Source organism: Schistocerca cancellata, chromosome 5 (genome assembly GCF_023864275.1).
Source record: "Schistocerca cancellata isolate TAMUIC-IGC-003103 chromosome 5, iqSchCanc2.1, whole genome shotgun sequence".
NCBI classification, from domain to species: domain Eukaryota; kingdom Metazoa; phylum Arthropoda; class Insecta; order Orthoptera; family Acrididae; genus Schistocerca; species Schistocerca cancellata.
Genome location: NC_064630.1, coordinates 740,186,409 through 740,211,687, shown reverse-complemented (window position 1 = coordinate 740,211,687; position 25,279 = coordinate 740,186,409). Strand labels below are relative to the sequence as shown.

The window sequence follows — 25,279 nt, the reverse complement described above, 5'->3', positions numbered from 1 at the left end:
AATACAGGATATCTCATCTCAAATGAATGATTTTGCTAGTTTATCGATGCTGCTTACATTTTGCCTTGTGGAGTTTAAAGGGATGTGTGAGCTACTTGGGCAGTAAAAATACTATTTTAAAAATAGGACACTTTATTTCTCCATACACTTTAAAACTTTCAATATTCATTTTATCCCAAATTTGTGGCAGGAGACTTTGTATTTACAACACAAATAATTTTCAGTAAAAAATAAAAAAACACATAGAAATGTCATATTACCAAAATGTTTACAGCTGAAATTATCTATTACAGAATGTTGGACTACATTCACATGACCTGAAGACACTATTGCGTTTACATTTACAGGTCCGCATAGTCTGCTAGCAGCAGTTATTTTCTTTGCATTTTGATTGCTTTTGTTCCGAAAAAGCTATTTTTTTTTCCTTTTCCTTTTCCTCCTTAATCTGTGATAAAACGAAACTGAGATCCTCCTGCTGAAGTACACTACACCTATTAAATATTTTACTTGTGTTTTACAGTTTCAAAAGGCACTGCAACCTTAACAATTTTACACAAATATTGTACAACTTATTACAAGAATACATTTTTCACATACAACAACATCGATTGTACACATACACACCTTAAATGGCACACTTCACTTCATATACTATATATACTCGAAAACTATATATTCCATATTAACTTCTTTTTTAATTAATATACAAATTATAGATTTCTGTGTATTATACAAATTTCATTTTACATATACAAAATAAACCATAAAATTTACATGTTTTCTCCCATTCGTTGCCAATCTGTATCCATAGTAAGATACACATTTGCATTAGGCTGACAATATAAAATGAAAGAGAAATAAAATATAAAATCTTCTTAAAAACGAGGTATCACAGATTGAGTACCACATGAAGTGGGGACGGGAGGGGAGCTCAGAGTCTTTCAACTACAAGAAGTTGACCTGTATTTCTGTTGCACTGTGTATGAAATGTCATTTGTGTGTTCTTGTTTGACACTTTTCCCACAGCTTTGGAATTCAGTAATAGCTAACATAGCCAATATCTACAGATCTTTTGCATTAATGCAACAGATGAGATTTCTTAGAAAATTCACTGCACATTCTTCTAAAGTAAAGGTTCACACAAAAATGGAGTAAATAGTAAAGGTAATTTTTGATTGCAAAACTTTTTGGTTCACTAGAACACTGGAATTTCTTTACTGTTTCATTTTGTACTCAACACACTTCCTAAAACGGTGATTCTTAGACTGTGAAGATTTGTACAACTGCAAAGGAATGTAATATGTTATTGTTTCCATTTTCTATATTAATCAATCTGAGATTTGGAATTTGTCTTCGCACCCACTTACATGTTTTATAATTGTCAGAATATTTAAGTTTCTTCTTCTCAAAATAGACTCATTCACACATCACATAACACGCACAGTCCACACTATCTTTCTTCAGAAAATTGGCACAGCAACTGGGAGCCACTCTGTGTTGCGGGAGGAGTGACACAACTGGTCTTCATGACACTGTCCGCCCCTCCTCAGACCAGTGTTCCCTGAGGGTCTGGGAGGGACGGTGACCGTCAGACAGTCGTCTCATTGCGTCGTGCAGGCTTCAGAGGTTGAAGTTCACACTGCTGGAGTCGGTCAAAGTCATTGTAGTATTCGTGATCTGATTCTTCCTCAGATGACTTTTGCTGTAGGACAAAAGGTCGCTGAGGATTTGGTCGAGGACCTGTAGTTCCAGTATCTGGTATACCTAGTGTGTTTGGTGCTCCTGTTGCTGCATCATTCACTATGTGGTATTCAGGGTTGTCAACACTTGTTTTTGCAATGAAATTTGGGTATGTTGTTCCAAATCCGCCATTGCACAAATCAGTCGAATCTAGAACAAAGATGACAAACAGTTATTTTATTGTGTATAGTACATATAAAACAGTTCTTCTAGTAACCAAAATAGGCTCTTTGTGAGAATGAAAGAAAATATAAATACTGTATCATTCACTGATTTGCTATTGCAAATTATGTACATTTAAAAACTTTTATGTGTGTTTTAAAGTGTGGCTTATAGTTTTGCTTATGAAATTTTTCCTTCATTGTTTAAAGCTACAGATCTGGAGAACAAGGAGATTTGCCCCACAGATTAATTATCTTTTTTCCAACATATGTCAAACAAAGGAGACTCCAGGTTGGAATAACAGCATTAGGATTAGGACAGATTGTCACACACTGTAAAAATGACCTGTTGAGTTACAGACAGGAACAATGAAACTACTGTAGCATATGTACCTATCAGCCAAAGTCTTCCACAGCAAAGAAAAAATACACACATTCACACCGACAAGTACACCTGACCGCACCACTCAGGCGTCACCACTGACAGCTCCGACTGGAATGTATCTGTCATGTTAATAGCAATCCGGAGTGAGGTGGGGAAGGGGGAAGGGCAGCGGGGTATTGTAGGAGGGGGGGGGGGGGGGGCTTGCCTGTGTGTATGTTTTCTTTGGTGAGGAAGGCTTTGGCCCATAGCTACATGCGCAACAGTCTTTTCATTGGGTCTGTCTGCAACTCAGTGGGTCTTCATTATTGTGAGTAACTATCTGTCCTATTCCTAACATTGTTGTTATTCCTAAGATATATTTTATTTAGGCATTGCAAATATGTTACAATATTGTTAGGTCCAACAAACGGCTACTCTGAGATTTCCGTATCATGCAAAATATTTAGTGTTCATTTTCTAATTCTATGCAACCATGGAAGGCAACAGAATCCTACAGAGTCCTAAGGCACGTGTCAATTAAAGGAAATATATTGCATATGAAGCAGCTAAGAATAACAGCACGAGAAATGTTGTGGCCTCCTTACATATCATAATCTCACTATTGAAGCAAGGTAATAAGTGTAAGTATAAGCATGTGTGACTGGGTGCGAGCAACAAGTTACAGCAGGTGCAACCACTGACTTTACTATAGCATTATTGTTCCATCCCCTGACATGAGATAAAGTAATTTTCAACACCTATGGAAAGGACATATCCTTTTATTTATGGGTTCATACTCCAGCAGGAGGAACCTTCAAGTTGTACAGTATTTTGTATTAGAGCAGAGGAAAAGAAATAGTCAGTCATCAGATACACCCTATGTTTTGGTTTTGACTAAATAAATGTTTAAACTTTTAATATAACAGTACATTTTATAATGCATAACAATAAGTACCAGTTTTGAGTATTATGTGCTTCTGGTTAAGTATAAGGGGTAGATCAAATTTTAATTAGGAATTTCACATTTCAAATATTTTATGTATTTTCAGCTCCTAATATTACAGTAAAATCATTATGATGATTTTCATTTATGCTGTTTTTTCAGTTACATGACAGATTGTCACAGGTAACATGTTTAATACAACTGAAACATTATTTTACTTGTCAGATAAGATGTTAGATATTGTATAGCTTACTAACTTATGTTGAAAACAGTGGATCCCTACCTGTTGACATTTTAGAATCACTTATGAGGTCAACATAATTAGTTGCACCCTGATTCTGTTGTGGAGATGGCATCAGATAGTCGTCATCATCAAGAGGTAGATCAAGCTTCATGCCGCCAACTTGTGCCTCCCTCTTGTTCTGATCATAGTCATCCTGTAGCCCATCACACTCTGCAAAGGAATGAAATAGATCACATGATACATTTGAAATCAGAGATTAAAATTATACAGGGAGTCTCTAGTATGAGCCACGAGGAACACTGCCTCTGATATTTGAAATTTAGTTTTGCAATGTATAGCTGGAGACAGCCCAACAAACACTGCTCATGTCCTTCCTGTGATGCCCATTGTCAATGGGAAGCGTTGGTTTGTTTCCCATTATGAGTGAAATGATTTTTAAAGTGGAATTTTATGTGCCCATTCAATTGAGTGGACCCAAAATAGTCTAGTGCAATATCTGTTTCATCAAACTGCATCAACAGGAACAGTAAGACACAAAGAACAACCTCTACTCCTGCAGCAACAGCACCACCAGTTGCTGTTCAGTTGCTGCTGGAGTACCAATTATTCTTTTTGCTTTACTCTCCCTTTTAAAACAGATCAATAAAATGAATAGACTTATTTGAGACTGCTCAATCAAATAGGAATGTAAAATTCCACTTCCAAAATGATTTTGCTCATATCAGGAAACAAACTCATGCTTTTCATCAACACTGGGTGTTGCACGAAAGATGTTATGAGCATTATTTGCTTGAGCTGGCTCCAGCTACACACTGCAAAAATGAAACTGCAAATATCTGCCAAAACACCAGACAAAATGTTCTGACTAGTCTTAGGGGAGACACCCTGAAGATTTCATCCAGCCTTGAAGTAAATCATGAATTTCGGAGAACATCTGATTGCAAATGTGCTCAGGATGAAACTGTAATTTGCTTTCTTATCAAAAGTGTATTTCATCACATGAGTAAATGTAATGCATGGTTTTTTCTTCATTCATTGTTGAAAAATTTTGTGCTACTGCTACGAAAGTAAGGTTGGCAGCAATAGTTCACAACAGAACCTCATTTTTTTTGCTGATGTGGACTGAACATACAAAGCTGTATAAGAATAGAAACTAAATCACTGACTGAAGCCAAATGCACTCTAGGCCAGTTTTTACTCTCTAGTTTATTTCTTTTGTTGTCCACCCATTTCTTGTCATCATATTCTCTACACATAAATACTCGTGAGCTGTTTCCATGACTCCATAAATGTTAATTTGAACTATTTTTGTCTGTCAGCATGTTGGTTATGCTTTATCTTTCTGTAGTTTATTCTCAAGCCGACATTCAAATTTGCTCCATCAATTTTCATCTACAAAAAAGTGGTGGTTCAAGTGTGATACGTGAAAATATATTTTATTTCTTCATTTCTCCTGTTTAAGGATGTGAAGGATTCCCTCAAGACTGCTCCAAAGAGTTTACGTAATATACGCTCAACTTGCCTGAGTCCTATTGTAATTCTAAATTTCTCACTCTTCTGACAAGGTCTAATGGAAGCTTGTAGTGACCCCAGCTCGCTGGTCACTCCACACTAACCAGTCAGCAATATCGCGAACGACCAACGCCAGAAGACTGCCCTCTCCAGTGGCCAGTCAGCCTCTACCTACCGCAGCATGAGCATCGGAGTGTGTGCGGTTGTTAGAAGCAAGCTACATGTAGTAATCATGTTAATACTGTTGTAGATCAGTTTGTATTGTAGACGATTGAGGAAATAAGGTATCAGTGCTCTAAAGTGAAGCATACAGTTAATAAATACTTACAAGCTATAGCACTGATCTGTATATTCTTCAGTATACTAATGTTGTATCAATGCATTGTTACAGTTTATTTATTTATTTATTTACAGATTTTCTGTTTTTGAAGTAACACATTCTGAAAATTGTTTGTGAAGTGGGTAAGCGAGATGCTGTACTGTGTAATAGTATCACAATGCTATGTTACTGTACATTCCATAATGTACACATTACTAACTGAAGATTAGACTGATAGACCACAATAGTCACATATTTCCTTGCACTTGAGACAAGAGAGAGAATGTTATTTTCAGCTTTGTGGAGTGTGTGTTAGTGAAACATATAGCAAAACTGCATTGCTACAAAAGGAGAACATGGAAATAGTTTGCGCAAGACTGTTAGTGGTACGCAGTTGTTCTTACCCCGTGTACCAAGCATCTTGAGTGGGTCACTACAGTATCTAGAGGAGTCGGTAGATGTCGAGTTGCTGCCACTGCTCCCACCTGGGATTCCATTGTTCGCAGTGCTGGGCTGACACTGTACAGTGGGAATGTGAGCGCCTGCCACATTTTGACCGTAGCACCGCACGAGCTCTCGATCCCAGTTGTGTCTGTTTTGTGGTGTAGGAGACTCTGGCGTCCAGCACTTCGCATCCCCAGGCCCGCGACTGTGAGCATGAGGAGCTACATTGGAAACGCCCATGGACCCTGCAACTGGATATTCTTCTGCATCACCTACTGATGATGCCAGCTCTGGGCTTTCTGTAGTGGCAGGTAGGTGCTTGTCATCCTGTCAGAATACAAAACAAATTAGTTCTAATATGGGATGAAACAGAAAGATATTACTTTATAAAATTATGATTAGAATAACTGAGGAAAAAACCTTGCATCTAATTAGAATAAATGAAAAAGGATTTCCAAATTCTTGAATGAGAAATGTTTTAAGCACATAAAATTCGATATTTATTTAGAAATAGCATTAGCTACTATATAATCCTTCCAGATTATGCCCAATCCTCTTTAAGGCTAGCGTAAAGTAGCTGCCTAAAAAAGTTAACAATATACCTGTTCTAAACTTATACCATTTCATTCTCTTTTTGCTTACATTCTAAACCAGTCATTCTGTGGTTTCACTATTTTTAATCACTGCCACCACCACAACCACATTACCACCACCACCACCGCCGCCACAGGTATCATTATCTAAGATGATGATGTCACCTAATGACAGGTGAGAAAAGAGGCAATGTGTTTATACAGGGCTATTACAAATGATTGAAGCGATTTCATAAATTCACTGTAGCTCCATTCATTGACATATGGTCACGACACACTACAAATACGTAGAAAAACTCAAAAGTTTTGTTCGACTGAAGCCGCACTTCAGGTTTCTGCCACCAGAGCGCTCGAGAGCGCAGTGAGACAAAATGGCGACAGGAGCCGAGAAAGCGTATATCGTGCTTGAAATGCACTCACATCAGTAATAACAGTGCAACGACACTTCAGGACGAAGTTCAACAAAGATCCACCAACTGCTAACTCCATTCGACGAAGGTATGTGCAGTTTAAAGCTTCAGGATGCCTCTGTAAGGGGAAATCAACGGGTCGGCCTGCAGTGAGCGAAGAAACGGTTGAACGTGTGCGGGCAAGTTTCACGCATAGTGATGTGAAAGATTCAGTGTTTAAACCTCCTCTACCAAGAAACTTGCCAGAACTGCGAGCTCGCATCAACAATGCTTTCGAACTCATTGATGGGGACATGCTGCGCCGAGTGTGAGAGGAACTTGATTATCGGCTTGATGTCTGCCGAATCACTAAAGGGGCACATATCGAACATTTGTGAATGCCTAAAAAAGCTTTTTGAGTTTTTGTATGTGCAAAGCATTGTAAAAATATCTCAAATAATAAAGTTATTGTAGAGCTGTGAAATCGCTTCAATCATTTGTAATAACCCTGTATATGTGAGCAACAGTGAAATTTATCATCTTGGTTATCACAAATATTTGAGCGTTTCTTTGAATTTTTTTTTTTTTTATTTCTGAGGTGAAGGTCAGGGTCAGACCTAATAGGAAAGCTTAATTTGGTGTGAGTTCTCAATGTCCTCAATAAAATTTATATCTTTGTTTGAGTGTTTCTTCAGAGTATGTTGCAATTTCCAGGCTGTGGTTATGGTGGGACACAGGAACATAGGTCCCCCATCCCCGAATACAAAGCAGATTTCAGATATGTATTGACATGAGAATGTGACAGTATTCCTTAGTTTTTTCTTACAACCATGTTGTCTGTCCGTGGCTCTCTCACTGGCTGTTTAGAACTGGCAGTTGACGCACCCCGTTTCATTCCCATCATCTCTCACGGTGAGTGTTGTCAATATTGCTGCACAGAAGGTGTAAGTACGTCACTGGCCCTATGTAGGCTTTTACAATCTCCTGCAGAAATTTATACTATTGTTGAATGCTTGTCCAATTTTAAAGTCATTTCAATTCCAACTACAAGTGCATTGTGGCAATTTGCAATTTAAATATGGTAGACGTTCATAAAAATCCAAGGTACATGATGTATATTCCAGTGGTTAGCAACAATGCAAAATCTGCTTCCCACTCATCACTCCCATCTCCATGTTCATCCTAGTTCTCAGCCTGGTGTTACTGTTTCCCATCCAACCCTTCTGAACTCTTCAAAATAAATCTGCATATGACCTCAATTGCCTTAGCTGCATCCGTAAATGTAAGACAACCCCTATATTAATCTATTACATGCACAAAAAATCATTGAATTCAGCAACAGATCAATCTATGAATGGAAGATGATTATGTACACTTCATTCATACATTTGTGCAAAAACCTTCTCTTATAATTGGGTAAATTTGGTACATTATTGTCTATCTATTGATTATGGATAAGCTGATGCATCCAGAAAATTGTTTGTGAGATGAAGAAGAAATATAATACTAAGAATGACTGAGAAAACTGCATATTGAACCTTAAGAAAGCTATGATGGTACCATAGTTTATTATACCAGTAAGCAATAGTTTACTACTCCCACCCTTTCACTTCATTAAAAGCATGTTCAGTTATCATAGCTCACCTGCTGAACTGAATATGATGGCAGTTTCATAAATCTGTCACCAGGAATGACAAGAAAACGACCAGGATCTCTTGCCATGTTGGCAAATTCTTCTGCTAACTCCTTGAATGATGGCCTGCTGTCAGCATCCAGAAGCCAGCAACGGATCATGCTCATGTACACCTCAATGGTGCATATGGGCGGCTGAGGAAGTCGCTCACCCTTTTCCAGTAACTCCGGCACATCACGTGCGGCTATATTTTCGTAAGGACGCCCACCATATGTTAACAGCTCCCACACAGTCACACCTGCAAATCACATGGGGTGTTAGAAGTCTCTGGTTCCTTCTAACATTATAAACAGTACATTACATTTTTTGGATCTGGGTTCATTGTGAAGTTCTCTGTCTACAACGATGGCATTCAAGTTGTTATAATAATAATAATAATAATAATAATAATAATAATAATAATAGTCATTTCCAGCAATATTATAATTAGTGCATTAGCAGTGATGTTACATAAGTACTACTACGTGCATAGACCAGCATATGTAAATAACAGAATACCAACACTGTTATTGAGTGTCCAGTTCTTAATTTCTAGTAGTCTTTATCATGTTTACAATAAGATTTCACTTTTATGTATTCCTTTTAGGTACTCCTTGGCATTTAAAGATGATGATGATGATAATAATAATAATAATAATAATAATAATAATAATAATAATTGTACTAATGACTTTCTACAAAGTAGATATACAATGACAGAAGCTATATTTGAAATTTTGTTAGTACATGATTACTGCAAAAGATCAACATAAGACAAGTGTCAGTACCAAATATTTTTTAAAGCAATATGATTCTTCATGAAGGTATGAAATCTTGTCAAAAGTTGAAACAGTGACCTGTGATGAGATACAGATTGGAACTACAAGCAGCACATGATCTTTTTAAATATTAATCAGTGTTCATTTTTTGACAAGTGTTGGTAAGAAAATGTGAGAAATGGAAATAAGAATGATTCGCCTGTTTTCAGGGCAATGTATCAATAGAAACAGTATTATTAATATCAAATTTATCATCATCATCATCATCATCATCATCATTATTATTATTATTGCTAAATTGTTGTATGTGCGTACATGCTGAGTACCTACCAAATGCCCAAACATCACTCTTATGCGTGAATATTCTGTGTTGGATGCATTCAAGTGCCAACCATTTAATGGGCATCTTTCCTCCAGCTGCTTTGTATTCATCTTCATTGATCCTCAGCAGCTTAGCAAGACCAAAATCTGTAATCTTTACACAGTTTGGATTCTGTACCAGAACATTCCTTGCTGCCAAATCACGATGAACAAGACGTTTCTCTTCTAAGTAAGCCATACCTGTAATTTGAATTTGTGACAGTTAATTATATAAAAATGGTATTTCACATCATAACATATACTAACATATGTCCTTATTGTCTCCTCTGTTTTATAAATGCTGTTGTCACAAATACTAATAAAATGAAATCCTACATAAAAATTGGGAGAAGATGCCAGTATCTGCACTTATAAGTGCATTTAAATAAAGCATATATCACTGAATTAATTTCTATTCCCAGGGTACTATCCTTAAATGTAAATTGTATTTTGGTGGGGGTTTGTCAGTAATTTCTGTAGCCCGTGTCTGTCACCATATCCTTAACACTGACTTCAGTAGAACCATCACGTTCCACTACTGACAAGAGCCATTAAGGAGATGTTATGTAGTACTATTCATATAAAAAAACACACATGTTAAGTACAGTGCTTTAAATCTCTAAACTATCAATTATAACATGATCATGAAAGACGATATTCTATTTGTCAGATCATTGGCCCTTATCTCGAGTGTCAGAACTAATAATAAATGTGAAAGTGTAGAACAGTGTAAATTTAACCACTGCAAAATATGAGGACAACTGAAAATGGAAAGGAAATGCAGAAGACAGGAAAAAATGTAGAAACTTTTCACAAAAAAAAAAAACTATTCCAATTTCAATTCCTGATAATTATTTAATTTTGAAATGTTAATGACATTTTAGTGAAAAAGGAACTCATTTCAAAACTGACATAACTTTCATTTTATGCTGTAAAAATAAAATGGGTTTTTCTTACACTGTGCACTGTTTTAAGGTTACTTTCAAATACGAGTGGCTTCACAAATGCAGAAACTACTTGTGTGAAGCTTCAAGTGGAACAGAACATGCTCTGACAGAAATGGTGTAACCATAGCACATGGCACCTCTTAATGACTACACAAGACACCTGATGAATTTTTTGTGTCAGCACATCCTTGTGACATTAGCATTTGATGTCTTTAATTGTAATCCTGATTAGCACAGTCTTTCCCTAAATTAAGTTCCTTGTGGTTCCTCTGAAGCAAGTAATCAAAATAATTAGAAGGTAAATTCCACTTCTATCATCAAACTTTATCAGTTACTTATCATTTATGCAGTCAACCACAACACTTATATTGCCAATGAGAGATGTTACAAGTAATTCTCAATGTAGTTTGAGAGGATTCACTGGTGAAATCAAACAGTTGGAGAATATGTGGATCCTTAAACTTTCTCAAATCTTTCATAGTGATCCCTCACAAAAGCGATAATGTGCAAGTACAGATCTAATGAAAGAACATGTAGAAAATGTTGGGTCTTTATCTTAATTGGTAAAGAAAGAAAGAATAACATAATTCTATAAAATTTTCATACAAACCTCTGGCAATCTGTGTGCACCACGTCAGCAGAGGTTTAGAGCCAATACGATCTCTGTTGTTGCGCACATAATCAAGCAAACAACCTAATGGCATCAGTTGTGTCACAAGCATCATTTGTTGAGCTAAACAAACTGCAAGCAGTTGCAACAAGTTTGGATGCTCAACTGATGCCATGATGTATGCTTCTTCCAGAAAATCCTTGTTTGTATTTGCACCTGTCCCTTCACGCAATACTTTTATTGCTACAGGAATTTTTGTGTTTTCACCTTCTGGTACCCATACTCCCTGCAAGCAAAACAGTTTTATAGACAATTTAATTAATTACTTTCTTAACCATTCTCAACTTGTAATTCGTCCACTTTACTTGAGCATCAGGCACATTGATAATCACTGGGGCATCATTTTGACATAATCACAGGTTTAATCTATAGGACAGATCTAAAACATCTTTAAAATACAAAGAAGCAAAATATATTGTTTTTCATAAAACAATATGTTGGAAGTGTGGGTTTGATTTTCACTATTTTTATAGATCACAATAAAAGTGATATTAAATTCCTGAGCACATTTAGTACCTTATAAACTGTTCCAAATGCTCCATATCCAAGAACGCCCCCTCTCCTCATCTCTGCCTCTTTTATTATTCTAAGCTTTGCAAGGTTTGGTTTGACACTTGTGGGACTGAGAGGTTCATTGTCCTCCAACATAACTCTCGTCATTTTCACTGTATCTTCTTTTGCTTTTGTCTTTTTTCGCCACACATATACTATAACTGTCACAAATACTAGGACAATAATGACAAAAATGGTAAATGCAGTAATGATTGTTGTCCATGGCACAGCTTGAGTTCTGTGAAAACAGAAAAAAAAATTGAGTTAGCTATATTTAAATTTTATGCTAGTGCAAAATAACATTCTTAAATCATCATACATACTTGTAAGGTGACAAGATCCCTGGGTTTGAAGAACAGTAAGGATCTTGTCCATCAGGAAAGACTTTATGAGAACGTTCTGGAGGGCATGTTTCTGTGCAGTTGAATTGTGTTGTATTATCTGTGGAACTTTCATCCTGGAACAGGAAAGAAGGCAGATTTTCAGTGAGGCAAAATACAAAATTCAGAACTGCATAATTATGTTACTCTTTAGAATCATCACTTCTAATTTTTTTCACTTTTTAAAATATTGTTTCAGAGGACAATTACTGTATTTTCAGGTTTGATTATCACTGTCAGTCCATAACACACGTATTAAGTGTTGTGAAAATAAGCTATCTTGCATCAGATAAGTCTAATTATTAACTTTCACAAAAGTTACATTCTATTGTAAACAGGAGACCTCCATAATTTATTTAGAAAATTTCCTGAATGGATAATAAATCATAAGAAAGTATTAATGTGTCAGCACTCACAATGTACAGCTTGTAGCCATTGCAACGGATGCAGTCAGCAGCAGTGGGACCAGTGCATCCCCGGCACTCCTTTGCACATGGCTCACACACATGCCGTGTATCATCCGGATAGTGGTCTGGAGGGCATTCTTCCTCACATTGTTCACCACGTTTGTATTCTTTGCACTCCTGACACACCTGTGAACAAAAATTAATTGGCAGTTACAAAAATGTTAAAGGCTACAGCTGTGTTCCCACCAACAGACACAGTATATTTAATCTCTGAAAAATATATTTTTACTGTTTATCACAGCACTGAGATGTTAATATTTTCCTAGAAAACAACTAATGTCATATGGTTGAAAACCTGTATTAAAAATGTACAAATATACTTCATCCAATAAATTGGATGCCTGATTTCATATGTACAGCATCACAAATTTTCTTGTTTCGAAAATCATACTTCAGGAAATACCCGTAAGAGGATAAAGGGTTGCGCTTCCAAAACTAGTTAAAAATTGGAAACCAAAGGGCACAATTTGTGTCACATCAGAAACTTTGTTCATAGCTTTAAAGAGTAATGCATTGACAATGTTGTTGTTGTTATTGTTGTTGTTGTTACATGTGAGGAAAGAGACTCTTTCAGTGACATAATGTTTCAAATACAAAGAATTCACCACCACCACCACGAACTATGACGACAACAACAACAACAACAACAACAATGATTAAACCAAGTCATGTTTGTTCTATCTTCAAGTATTTTGCCCTGTCTTCCCTTTTTTTTGGCTGACCAGTCTTCTTCCTCCTTTGTATTGCCTTATACTACTGCAATCACTTAGAAGTTCTTGTATCTTTCGTAACTGCCTTACATTATTTTCCATTCGTTCCTGTACTTCAGTGTATCTTAATTCACATTAAATATGTGTCATTCTGTCTTTGTATTTTAATTTGTCTTCTTATGCAGTAATATGCAGTCTGGTCTCAGAAATCTCATCTCTGCACTTTCTATCCATTCAGTCTGTCTTTTAGTAAACATCCAACATTCATATACATACATGCACCCATGTCTGTGCTTCCATTACTTTATCTAGTGTAGGCAATGTATTTCTTCTGGTACTTTTAAAATGCCTTTTGATTGTGCCACAAAGCTTTAACTCATACCATTATTTGATACGAACATAAAATACCCCCAAGATTTGTTGGCTGTTGCCAAGTAATTAGTAGTAGGAGACATACTATGGTATTGGGAGACTGTATGGATACTTGGGACATTAAAAGCATAAATGCAAACATGCATCACCATTTAAAAACCAATATCATAATCTATTTATCACTACTTTTTTTAAAGGAAACACACACACACACACACACACACACACACCTTACCTGTTCATGGAAGCCATAACTCGTACACTTCTTGCACCGTGGATGACAGTGTCGGCAAATGGCTTTGCCTGCCAGAGTAGCCAGTGAGCTACCCTGTATGTTTGAGATAACCCATTCATGGTAAAAGCCTTCTGGGCAGGACTCATTGCTTGAAAGACATTTACCCTACAATGAAAATGTTAACAGTCAAAATTGTGCTCATAGTATCCTTAGAGGACTTTGTTAAACACTGGGAAAAAAATTTGTGTGTCCATATGCATTCCTTGGATTGATCTAAGTATACTCCCCTCTCTTATCATGTTCTAAAGTGTTTCCCATGAACATTTTTTTTTTAGAAAAGTTATGAATTCATTAATATCAGAATAACTAAACACTGAATTACATTTATGAACTTTGTATTTATTGAGTGATAATGAAGAATGATTTACGACTAAGCCCAAGGAGAACTAGGTAAAATTTGTTTGTAACATAGCTTTATACTCACCACAGTGAAGTCAGCTGTGACTACTGCTTTTTCACAGGAATTGCAGCCAAGCTTTCCAACATAGTTCCCAGGACCAGTGCAGCCTTCAACACAATTTGAATGACATGGTTTGCATTCCCCATCTGCAGCGTACTTGCTCTTTGGACAACTCTGTACACAGAATGGCCCATCACGTACGTTCTTGCATGCTTGACAGTGATCAGGCCCTGGCCCGTGGCATGTAAACCTACATTCATCATGGCAGCGTTTGCACAGTTTTGGGCCTGCTTCATAGATCCTGTAAAACAAGTTTTGTTGTTCAAATTGTTACTAAGCTTTTTGAAAAACGAGGTGCCATATTTTAGTGTGTTTGGGTGGGGAGGGAGAGGGGGCGGGGGGCGGCGGGTGTCGATTCAGAGCTGTCACGCTATTCAAATATCATAGTAAGAACAGCTGTAACCAATTCCATTGTAATAGTATCACATTTCTAAAAATTAAGCCTCTGTCAGCTGTTGAACTTATAAACTGCTGAAGTAAAAATGCAAGATTTCCTTAAAAACTAGTACATATAAAAGAAAACCATTTTCTAATTTTTGTGTGGGAACAAATGTAATAATCTATAAGAGACTAAATATCTTGTCACTTGTTTAAGATTTTTCTGTGCATTCCATTATCCCTCCTCCCAATCACACTACTTGAAAAAAGTAAGTAAAGCAGCTAATTATGGATAGCAATCTATGTTCATACTCTGCTTTCTTTCAGATTCAGTAAAGGAAAATGCTGTTGCCACAAAACAAACTCTTTCCTCAAAAACAGAAGTGTGTAGAGTAAAGGAAGAAAAAGGGGGGAACAAGTTTACTAGCAGATGTGAATGGTAAATCTTTGACAATTCTACCCATCCATCCTGGTGAATTGCCAGAAAAATCATTAAACAACTGTTGACCACAGATCCTGAGATGAAACCCAACAAGTAATACATTAAAAACAAATCTGTTTGTAAATGATAAACTATTCCATATAATATGCCAATGTAGAAAGAATGCATACAGTAAGTAGAAAAATTAACTTCTTTTACTGTCAGGAAGAAATTAGTTTGATAGTTCATTTCTTTTACTTTAAACACCTATAGTAGCAAAGAGCAAGTACATTTTGCTTCCTTTGTCAAAACATAATATTCTAAATTTTATTTGAATTTTTTAAAACTTTCTCCAGGTTTTCCAAAAATCTATGTCTTAGATACACAGTGGCACAATGAACTTCACATGCAGAATAATCTTAACAAAATTGCAGTTGTTTCTCTTGGTTATATACTGGAAAGAAATAAGTCAGAATTAATCCAACACGCCACTTACATTGGTTTCACACTGCAATTCTCAAGGCATAGATCGTCAAGCTGAAAATGTGCACAAGACAAACACTGGTTTGGACCAGGACCCCAGCATCCTTCACTTGTACACTCAGCATCACACACTTGCTTCTCTCGTGCTAAAAATAACAGTAAATATACATTATTAGCTGTGTGTAGCAACAATTGTTGTAAGATAAAAATAATATTCAATCTTCAACATTTATATTTCATTATTACGTGGGAGAACAATTACCAGTATTTGAAGGTTAGAACTTTGAACTGGGACTCTCTCTCTCTCTCTCTCTCTCTCTCTCTCTCTCTCTCTGTGTGTGTGTGTGTGTGTGTGTGTGTGTGTGTGTGTGTGTGTGTGAAATGTACAAATTATTACATATTCACTTCATATTTATGTTTGTAAGTCACATAACGATTTTTTTAAAGTAAAATGAAAGTTTCTCTCTTTATGACTGTATAAAGCCTTATTTGTAGAAGTGAGTTTGGTTTTATTTAAAGCATTTTCAATGATCAGGTTTTTGGCTCCTACATTAATACACAGGTGTTTGATTTTTAGCACACTACATTGCATTGCATTGACACACAGTATATTCTCATTTGCCTCAAACACTAAAAGGTTATTTCTGATTTTAGGTAAATACTCTTTTCTTATAACAAGACATTCAGTGAACAGAGCAAATTCATTCATTAAATTTTTCTTCTTTCACACTTATCTTTCCAAAATATGATGAAACAATGTACATCTTCATCAAGTACTCTTTTACTTGAAAATTGTTTGCATCAAATTATATGTTTTCTACTTACCACAGTCACTCTCATTTTTGTTATTCTTGACTTCCACAGAATGTTCTCTTGATTTTTTCACTCTTGACCAATCAATCCCATTTGCAAAACACAAATCTTTATTTTCCAAGATGAAGATGGCACCGGAATTGACCTTCTTCAGTGACTTCAAGCCAAGTGATTTAAGAGAGGACTTTACTATATACAGTGATGAAAAATACTCAGTCAGTGTTCGTCCACCAATAACTTCCAGATTCCTGTTAAAAGTAAAAATATAATTATATGGTTAGAAGACAATATTGTTCAGCAGTACTCGAGTTACTCCAACAGTTGTGGTTTAACATTTAACTTAAACTAAAGGATAACAATGTTCAGTTCTGAATCAAATTTATGAAAAAGTTAGGATAACATACCTAAAGTAAGAGAGATCCACAAAATCAGGATGACTGCCTTGTATGTTCAGAAATCCTGTAATTTCTCGCAGTGTACTAAAGACTTCCAATTCACTTGGGTGCATAGGTTTGTAACGATCACCGAAGGTGTAATTTGGAAATATTTGTTGAAAACCAGTGAAGGTACCATCCAGAATAGATACTGATCCTTCAATAATAGTACAATTCTGAAATTTCCTAATGTTTCCAGAATGTATTGATTGTTCACCTTCACATTTCTTTGGACAGGGACCTTCACACAAAACACATTCACCATTCTCTGCCTGTAAGAAGAAGAGCCACACATCAAAAAAGTCCTAAAATTCATGCCTCTCAATGAAGATCCACCAGCAAATTGCTTCACAATCTTATAGCTTGAAATCACATCATACTCATTCTTTATTGCGTAGTAGTGACTGAATAACAACTCACCTTTTTATTTGGGGGACAGCTTCTAACACAAGCACCATTATCTTTCAGGAGATGATCAGGGCATTTCTTCACACAAGTGGCACCATAAGCGTATTTTCCATTTGGGTTTTTTTCCCACGAGTAAGTACTGGGATTGTACTTTTGCATTGGCGGGCATTCTTCTGTGCACACACCATCGTCATAAAAATTCTTGCATGCCTGTACGAGAGGAAAGATATAATAGCGTTATGAGAAATGCTATAATTGATTTAAGATATGTCTCAAATGGTACAGGACTATAAGAGTTTTTGTAACATGTTTGCAAACCCATGATTAGTTATTACACTAAGCATCAAATAACATTACTTCACAGTTAATTTTCTCTCTGAGTCCACATCACCAAAAATAGTCTTTAGTGAATAACGATTTATTCACCTCATACACTTATAACAAGATTATGATACAGGAGGTATGTCAAAAATCAGCAATACAATTAAGTTCGATAAACTTACAGCTAATGGAGATCAAGAAGTACGAGAAATAATTAATGTAGAGTAATGAAATTTTAGGAATACATTTGTCCGAGTAACATATGTAAGTGTTTAATGTCGCAAGCTCAAAGGTTAATGTAGGCTTGAGAAAAGCCATTGCAAATGTGAAATACTGGTCCATTAATAACCAGTATAATCGCCAGCATGTTGAATGCTAGCATGCAGACATGCATGCATTGTGTCATTCAGGTACCAGTTAGAATACCATTCCTGTCGGAGATGCTTCGACAATATAGGGATGATTAATGCTGGTCACGGGTGATAATGTAGTTGTCAACCGATCATGTCCAATACATGCTGGATTGGAGACAGCTCAGGTGATCGAGAAGGCCAGGGCAACATGTAAACACACTGTAGAGTGGGCTACAGTAGTGGTACGTGAGAGAACATTATCCTGTTGGAAAACACCTTGTGGAATGCTGTTCACGGATGGCAGCACAAAAGGTCGAATCACCACACAGATTTGCAGTCAGGGTGCATGAGGTAACTGTGACAGTGCTCTTGTTGTAAAACGAAATCGCACCCTAGATAACAACTGCAGCTCCCATGTGTCTAGCATGCAGACAGGTCGGTTGCAGGCCTCCTCATAACCAGCACATGGCCATCACTGGCACTGATGAAGAACCAGCTTCCGTCAAGAAACACAGCAGACCTCCTCCTGCCCTCCAATAAGCTCTCACTTGACACCACTGAAGTCGCAAATGGTGGTGATTTGGGGTCAGTGGAACTCACAGTATATGGTTTCTATAGCAGACCTGTGCTTCAAGTAACCTATTTGTAACAGTTTGTGGTGTCAGTGTGGTTCCTACTGCTGTTCGAATCGCTGCAGCTGATGCAGTACGGTGCTGCAGAACCGTACTCTGAACACGACAGTCTTCCCTCTCAATAGTGCCACATGGCCACCCAGAGCTCGATCTTTTTGTGACTGTACCTTCCCGTGACCACTGCTGCCAGCAACAGTGTGCAGGGACTATATTCCTGCCGAGTCTTTCCACAGTATCGCAGAACGAATATCCAGATTCTTGTAGCCCTATTACGTGACCTCGTTCGAACTCAAATAGGTGTCGATAGTGACGTCTTTGTCATCTTAAAGGTTTTCTTGCCAAACATCAACTCACTATGCCCAATCTCACTACCGTTTCAGTGCACATTTAGAGGAAACTTGATTTCTCAGAGACCAGTGTGAAATTTGAACAGACATCATGTTTCACATGTAGAAATAAACCTACTAACTTCCATTGATCTCTTACACCTGCTTCTTGGTCTAGGATTTTTTTCTATCATTTGAGAATAAAGTCATATGTTCGTGACACCCTGCTTAAATTATCAGATTATCATTCACGACCCCCCACCCCATTGAGTAGTAACATTTCTGTATCAGCGTTTCATCTAATTTCTTTCTCAGTAGACCTAGCTTTTTGATCAGAAGGTCATCATGTTTTAGCTCAGGAGTCTCCAAACTTTTTAGTCCGCGGGCCACATTGACCCCTCCACGAAGTCATAAGGACCAAGATCTACCTAGTGGGATTAAAGCACCCAAGCACTCCATGATTGCCGTAATGTAAGGCTAAAGGAAAGATGAAATCGCAAAAATCTAAGGTTGTGGAAATAGCTATCACTGAAACGAACTACGTTTCTTATTTAATTACATTATTTTGATTGGTGGACGTACCTGACCGATATTCTGGCGTATTGTATCCTGGCGAATTTCACCGACAAACAAGTATGTCACTGCACATTCTGTATGTATTTTACAACGTAATCAAAAGAAAGTGAAATCTCGCTTAAGAAGCATCTACCATAACGATTGATTACTAAGGCTAGTCGCCGAAGTGGCGTCCATTTGAAAGACTTGCACCAGACTCGTGAGTAGAATAAAATGCAAAGAATTTTTTTACTTAAAATGTTTTCGCCAAACTAGTCTGTTAACCGATTTTTTTTTTTCACTATCGCACGGAGAATGATCCATCTGTTTATTGTGGATAGCCACAAGTTTAACCATGACCTTCCGCTTTGTAAAGATAGAGCTCCGCGGTGTATTGGTCGCGATAGGCATCGAAACTCAATTGTTGGCAGTATAGGTCATCATCATCAGTTACCTGCTATATTAGCAGGTCCTTTTCCTCTCCACTTTCTGCGATCCATTGCTTCCTTCTTAAGGCTGCTGTATGTTGTACCATCCATCATGTCATCCAGTATCTGGAATCTTTCCCTTCCTCGCTTCCTTTTCCCTTCTACATAACAATATAGGTACCACCTCAAATATTTGGGGGGACCGGTTACCGGGGATGTCCGGCCAGCTAACGCGGGCCGTAGTTTGGAGACCCCTGTTTTAGCTTATTGAATATTTCCAAGATCATACACTGAAGAGTCTGGGCATATAATTTTAATAGATAATGTTTTTTTATGCTGTTATTGATGTCGTCGGTTAGTCCGCCCTCTACAGAAGTGGTATCGCGTTGTTTAGTAATCCCAAGACGGCGGCTGGGCCGAGTACTTACGAGGCAGTCGCTCTGCTTGGGCCCGGTGCAGCCGCCGGCGCAGAAGAGGTGGCAGCACTCGCGAGGGTTGGTGCCGAAGCAGCGCCCCTGGAAGCACTGCGGGCTGCAGTTGACCTTGGAGAAGCGCTGGCAGTTGTGCGGGCCTTCGCCCCAGCAGCCGCGCTCGCAGCTCGCGTCGCACGGCGTGCACTCGCGCGCCGGCGACGTGAAGTTGTACTCGTACACCAGCGTGCAGTTGGTGCCCGTGATGATCTCGTCCCACACGATCGTGCGGATGTGGCACAGGTTGTAGTTGTTGATGATGCCCACGCTACCGGCCAGGATGTCTGCGGGACGCGCACATAAATTATTCTCACTACACTCTCTTATAACATCAAATATATAGGCCAATTATACAGGGCGCTGAAAGACCGAGGCCCTCTCTACTTCGACCATCATCGGTTATTTTGCTCCCCAAATAGCAAAACTCATTTACTACTTTAAGTGTCTAATTTCCTAATCCAATTCCCTCAGCATCACCCGAGTTAACTCGACTACATTCCATTATCCTCGTTTTGCTTTTGTTGATGTTCATCTTATATCCTCCTTTCAAGACACTGTACATTCCGTTCAACTGCTCTTCCAAGTTCTTTGCTGTGTCTGATAGAATTACAATGTCGCAACAGGCAATTCATTATGAAAACAGAAAAATCTACGCCAGTGAACATACAGTTGCTAAGTTAAAATATTCTTTACGTGTATATATTTCAATAAGACCATTTTTCACACTGAAAAATTAAATTCCTTTTAATTTCAACTACTTCTCTTATGTTAATATGTGTGAAATCTTATGTGACTTAACTGCTAAGGTCATCAGTCCCTAAGCTTACACACTGCTTAATCTAAATTATCCTAAGGACAAACACACACACCCATGCCCGAGGGAGGACTCGAACCTCCGCCGGGACGACCCGCACAGTCCATGACTGCAGTGCCTGAGACCGCTCGGCTAATCCCGCGCGGCCACTCTTATGCTAATTTCCTGGATTATAGAGAAATCATCAGGACACAATCTGTGCCCGAAAAAATAGAAGTAATCGGCAGTGTTTTTTTCAGTGAAGCATCAGGGGGAGGTTCCCTTTTTAATGTTGATATTAGAACACCTTTACTTAGGAGTAATGCTGATGAGTGCAGATTCTAATAGAGTAATAAGTGAAAGCTAACATACGAACAGAGAAAGAAAAGCATCGACGGAATACTGAACAATGTATAATAACACAGGCATCAGAAACGTGGAAAAAATGTACGGTTAACAAATAATGTTCGGTAGTCCTCTTGTTTTTGATGAGGGAACGTGCTGGGTTGTCACTTTCGAAAATCACAAACAAGGAGACAAAAAAATAGTGGTGATGGAGAACACAAGTGCAGAGGAAATAAAATCCCTCGACTTAACAACAGTTGGGCACATTGTTCGACTTGAAGACAGCAAAAGGCTAAAGAAAATTTTTGTGAGAGGTTTACCTCTTAAAAGAAGAAAAGGGGGAGGGGTGGTTGGGAAAGCAAAAGGCAAAGTGGAAGGAAGAGGACAGGGTAATTAGAGACAGACAGCAAGCTCAGATTGGGGGAGGAAATGTACAGCACCTTTCTCAAAGGAGTCACCCTGACATTTAAAAGCATTCCGTCTTCAGGGCACGAGCAGCCTACCGGGACCATCCGACCGCCGTGTCATCCTCAAGGAGGTTGCGGATAGGAGGGGCGTGTGGTCAGCACAACGCTCTCCCGGGCGATATGGTGGTATTCTTGACCGAAGCCGCTACTATTCGGTCGAGTAGCTGCTCAATTGGCATCACGAGGCTGAGTGCACCCCGAAAAATGGCAACAGCGCATGGTGATCTCACAGGAACCGGTGTATCCACTGCGGCAAGGCCGTTGCCAGGGAACCTGACATTTGCCATAGCGATTTGGGGAAACCGTGGATGATGTAAATCCGGGTGACCGCACGGGGATTTCAAAAGTCGTTCCGTAGGCGCGTCTCGTGTCTTACGCTCCCTAGTGAGAAAGAAGATGTACAGAAAATGTCTGCCAGAGAGGGCAGGCTTACCTCTGAGCGCAGGCATCTCGAGCGAGTGCATCTTGGAGAGGACGACCATGAGGGCGAACTGCTCCTGGTGCACATTGACCTGGAAGAGCGAGCGGCCGCGGATGATCTGCAGCTCGGGCAGGACGATGCGGCGCACGTCGACGTGCGAGATGAGCACGTAGCCGGTGACCTCGCGGATGCTGCTGAGGAAGCTCAGGTCCATGCCCTCGTCCTGCACCCACGTCAGTTCCAGGTTGCCGTCCACGTACGTGCAGTTGGTGTACCGCTCGCGAAGGTTGCGGTAGTGGTGCTCGCGGTTCGACGGCACCGACAGACGCCCGTTGGTGCCGATGCAGACTGCGGGGCACACACAAACAAAACGCCGTGTTATTCTCCGGCGAACGACAGCGACGTAGCAGTCAGCGGCAATAGCCCCGTAGCTTGGGGGAGCAGCATTCCTTCGAGCCTGTAAAGCTACAATGGATACATCGTCATTAATTAACGGCAGGATTTATGGAAGATCCTCCCATATAGGAGTGTATCAAAAGGTTCTCGTCTTTCTAGGTACGTAGGAATCAAATTCCATCAGCCCGAAGGTAAATGAAGGAATCTGGCTGTCTTATACAGGGCGACATTTCGATGTCTACGGAAAAGCAAACGAGGTACAGATAATACTGAAAGTCATGTACCGTTTTTTCATCCAAACCAATCTGCGTCTCCATACGTACTCTGATAACCACTGTGCGTGCATGGCAGAGGGTTGTATGTATGTTGTATGTTAACCGGGGACCTAGAAACGATGGAGAGGCTCCGTCCCCGCCTCAGCCGCAGTGGTCCACAACACCACGACTGCCGCAGTCCACTTCAAAATGATTCAAATGGCTCTGAGCACTATGGGACTCAACTGCTGAGGTCATAAGTCCCCTAGAACTTAGAACTACTTAAACCTAACTAACCTAAGGACATCACACACATCCATGCCCGAGGCAGGATTCGAACCTGCGACCGTAGCGGTCGCGCGGTTCCAGACTGTAGCGCCTAGAACCGCTCGGCCACTCGGGCCGGCCAGTCCACTTCACCCCTCCGCCGCCCCACACCGAATGTGTGTGAAATCTTACGGGACTTAACTGCTAAGGACATCAGTCCCTAAGCTTACACACTACTTAACCTAAATTATTCTGAGGACAAACACACACACCCATGCCCGAGGGAGGACTCGAACCTCCGCCGGGACTACCTGCACAGTCCACGACTGCAGCACCCAAGACCGTTCGGCTAATCCCGCGCGGCCCCCACACCGAACCCAGGGTTATTGTGCGGTTCGGCCCCCAGTGGACCCTCCCAGCGAAAGTCTCACACCAGACGAGTGTAACCCCTATGTTTGCGTGGTAGAATAACGGTGGTGTACGCATACCGGTACGTGGAGAACTTGTTTACGCAGCAATCACCGACATAGTGTATCTGAGGCGGAATAAGGGGAACCAGCCCGCATTCGCCGAGGCAGATGGAAAACCGCCTAAAAACCATCCACAGACTGGCCGGCTCACCGGACCCCGACGCAAGTCCGCCGGGCGGATTCGTGCCGTGGACCAGGCGCTCCTTCCCGCTCCTGAAAGCCGTGCGTTAGAACGCTCGGCTAACCGGGCAGGCTATGGCAGAGGGTACTTAGCATGTTTCCACATGTTCCAGTCGCATATGGAGCGCGGGAATGACAACTGCCTAAGTGCGTGCTGTAATCAGTCTGTCCCACACAGCCACTACAGGATCTATACTGATGGTAGAGTCTTCCTTTAATAGTGGTCCTTGAAATTTTGTAAGCAGACTTTCGCGGGATAATTGCTTTTATCTTCAAGAGTCTGCCAATTTAAGTTTTTCGACAGCTCCGCGACGACCTCCGGTGAGTCAAACATACTTATAATCGTTCGTGCCGCTCCTCTTTGGATACGCTCGATATTCGTTGTTAGTCTTCCTTGTATGAGCGATATTCTACGATGGAACGCAAAACTGATTTGTAAGCAGCTTCCTTTGTAGACTGACTACATTTTCCCAGTATACTGCCAGTGAATAGAAATCTACCACTTGCCGTTACGTACGACCGAGCCTATGTGATTATATGCTACAAAGTGTTACATCAGGTATTCGTGTGAGATAACTAATTCTAGTTTGTGACTCATTGATACTGTACTCACAGGATACTACGTTTTTTCGTTTTGTGAAGTGCATAATTCTAGGTTTATGAAACTTTTACGCAAATTGTGAATATTTACATCACGCTGGAATCTTATCCAGACCTGATGAACTATTTCAGTAGTTTTTTTCTTTTTTTTTCAGACAGTACTTCAATATAACTAACTGCATCACCTGCGAAAAGTCAGAGGTTGCTATTAATATTATCTGTCAGGCCATTAATATTCAACATGAACAACAAGGCCCCCAACACACTTCCCTCAGGCACACCTGAAGTTAGTTCTACTTCAGTCGATAACTTTCCATTGAAAACAATACGCTGCATGAACTCCTCAGTTCAAACATAATTTTTGTTTGCTATCCCAAATAATCGTACTTTTGTTAATATTTACAGAGATTTTTTCTGTAGCTTACATTCGGCAAGTCAGAATAACATACAACTCACTAATCTGCATCTATACATATTATAAATTAAAGTCCACTTCCGCGGATTCGTCAGCACGTTCGAGCTAATCTCAGGAACTACTGTAGGCATTTTGATACGGTTTCCGCTAATAGACTGATTTAGAAGGAAGGTTTGTGTTTATTACTACATAATACAAACACGTAAATACTTAGCGTTATCAGTGCGGAGCCAGGATGAGTCGCTAGTTCATAAATAAAATGATCACATCATAAAG

At 39.2% G+C, this 25,279-nt stretch overlaps 1 protein-coding gene across 1 annotated transcript; it reads right to left on the bottom strand.

Annotated features, from left to right (window-relative positions):
* Window positions 1-114: 114 nt before the first annotated feature.
* LOC126188890 (epidermal growth factor receptor) lies at window positions 115-22,765 on the bottom strand. The gene is made up of 17 exons (XM_049930573.1): window positions 22,434-22,765; window positions 20,354-20,679; window positions 17,323-17,520; window positions 16,873-17,174; window positions 16,481-16,716; window positions 15,669-15,801; window positions 14,338-14,614; window positions 13,854-14,018; window positions 12,486-12,662; window positions 12,013-12,146; window positions 11,654-11,927; window positions 11,078-11,363; window positions 9,491-9,721; window positions 8,354-8,640; window positions 5,769-6,054; window positions 3,492-3,662; window positions 115-1,890 (listed from the first exon to the last, which is right to left on the bottom strand). The coding sequence occupies exons 1-17, from the start codon at window positions 22,633-22,635 to the stop codon at window positions 1,589-1,591; spliced, it is 3,987 nt and encodes a 1,328-aa protein (XP_049786530.1). The 5' UTR covers window positions 22,636-22,765; the 3' UTR covers window positions 115-1,588.
* Between the last annotated feature and the right edge of the window lie 2,514 nt (window positions 22,766-25,279).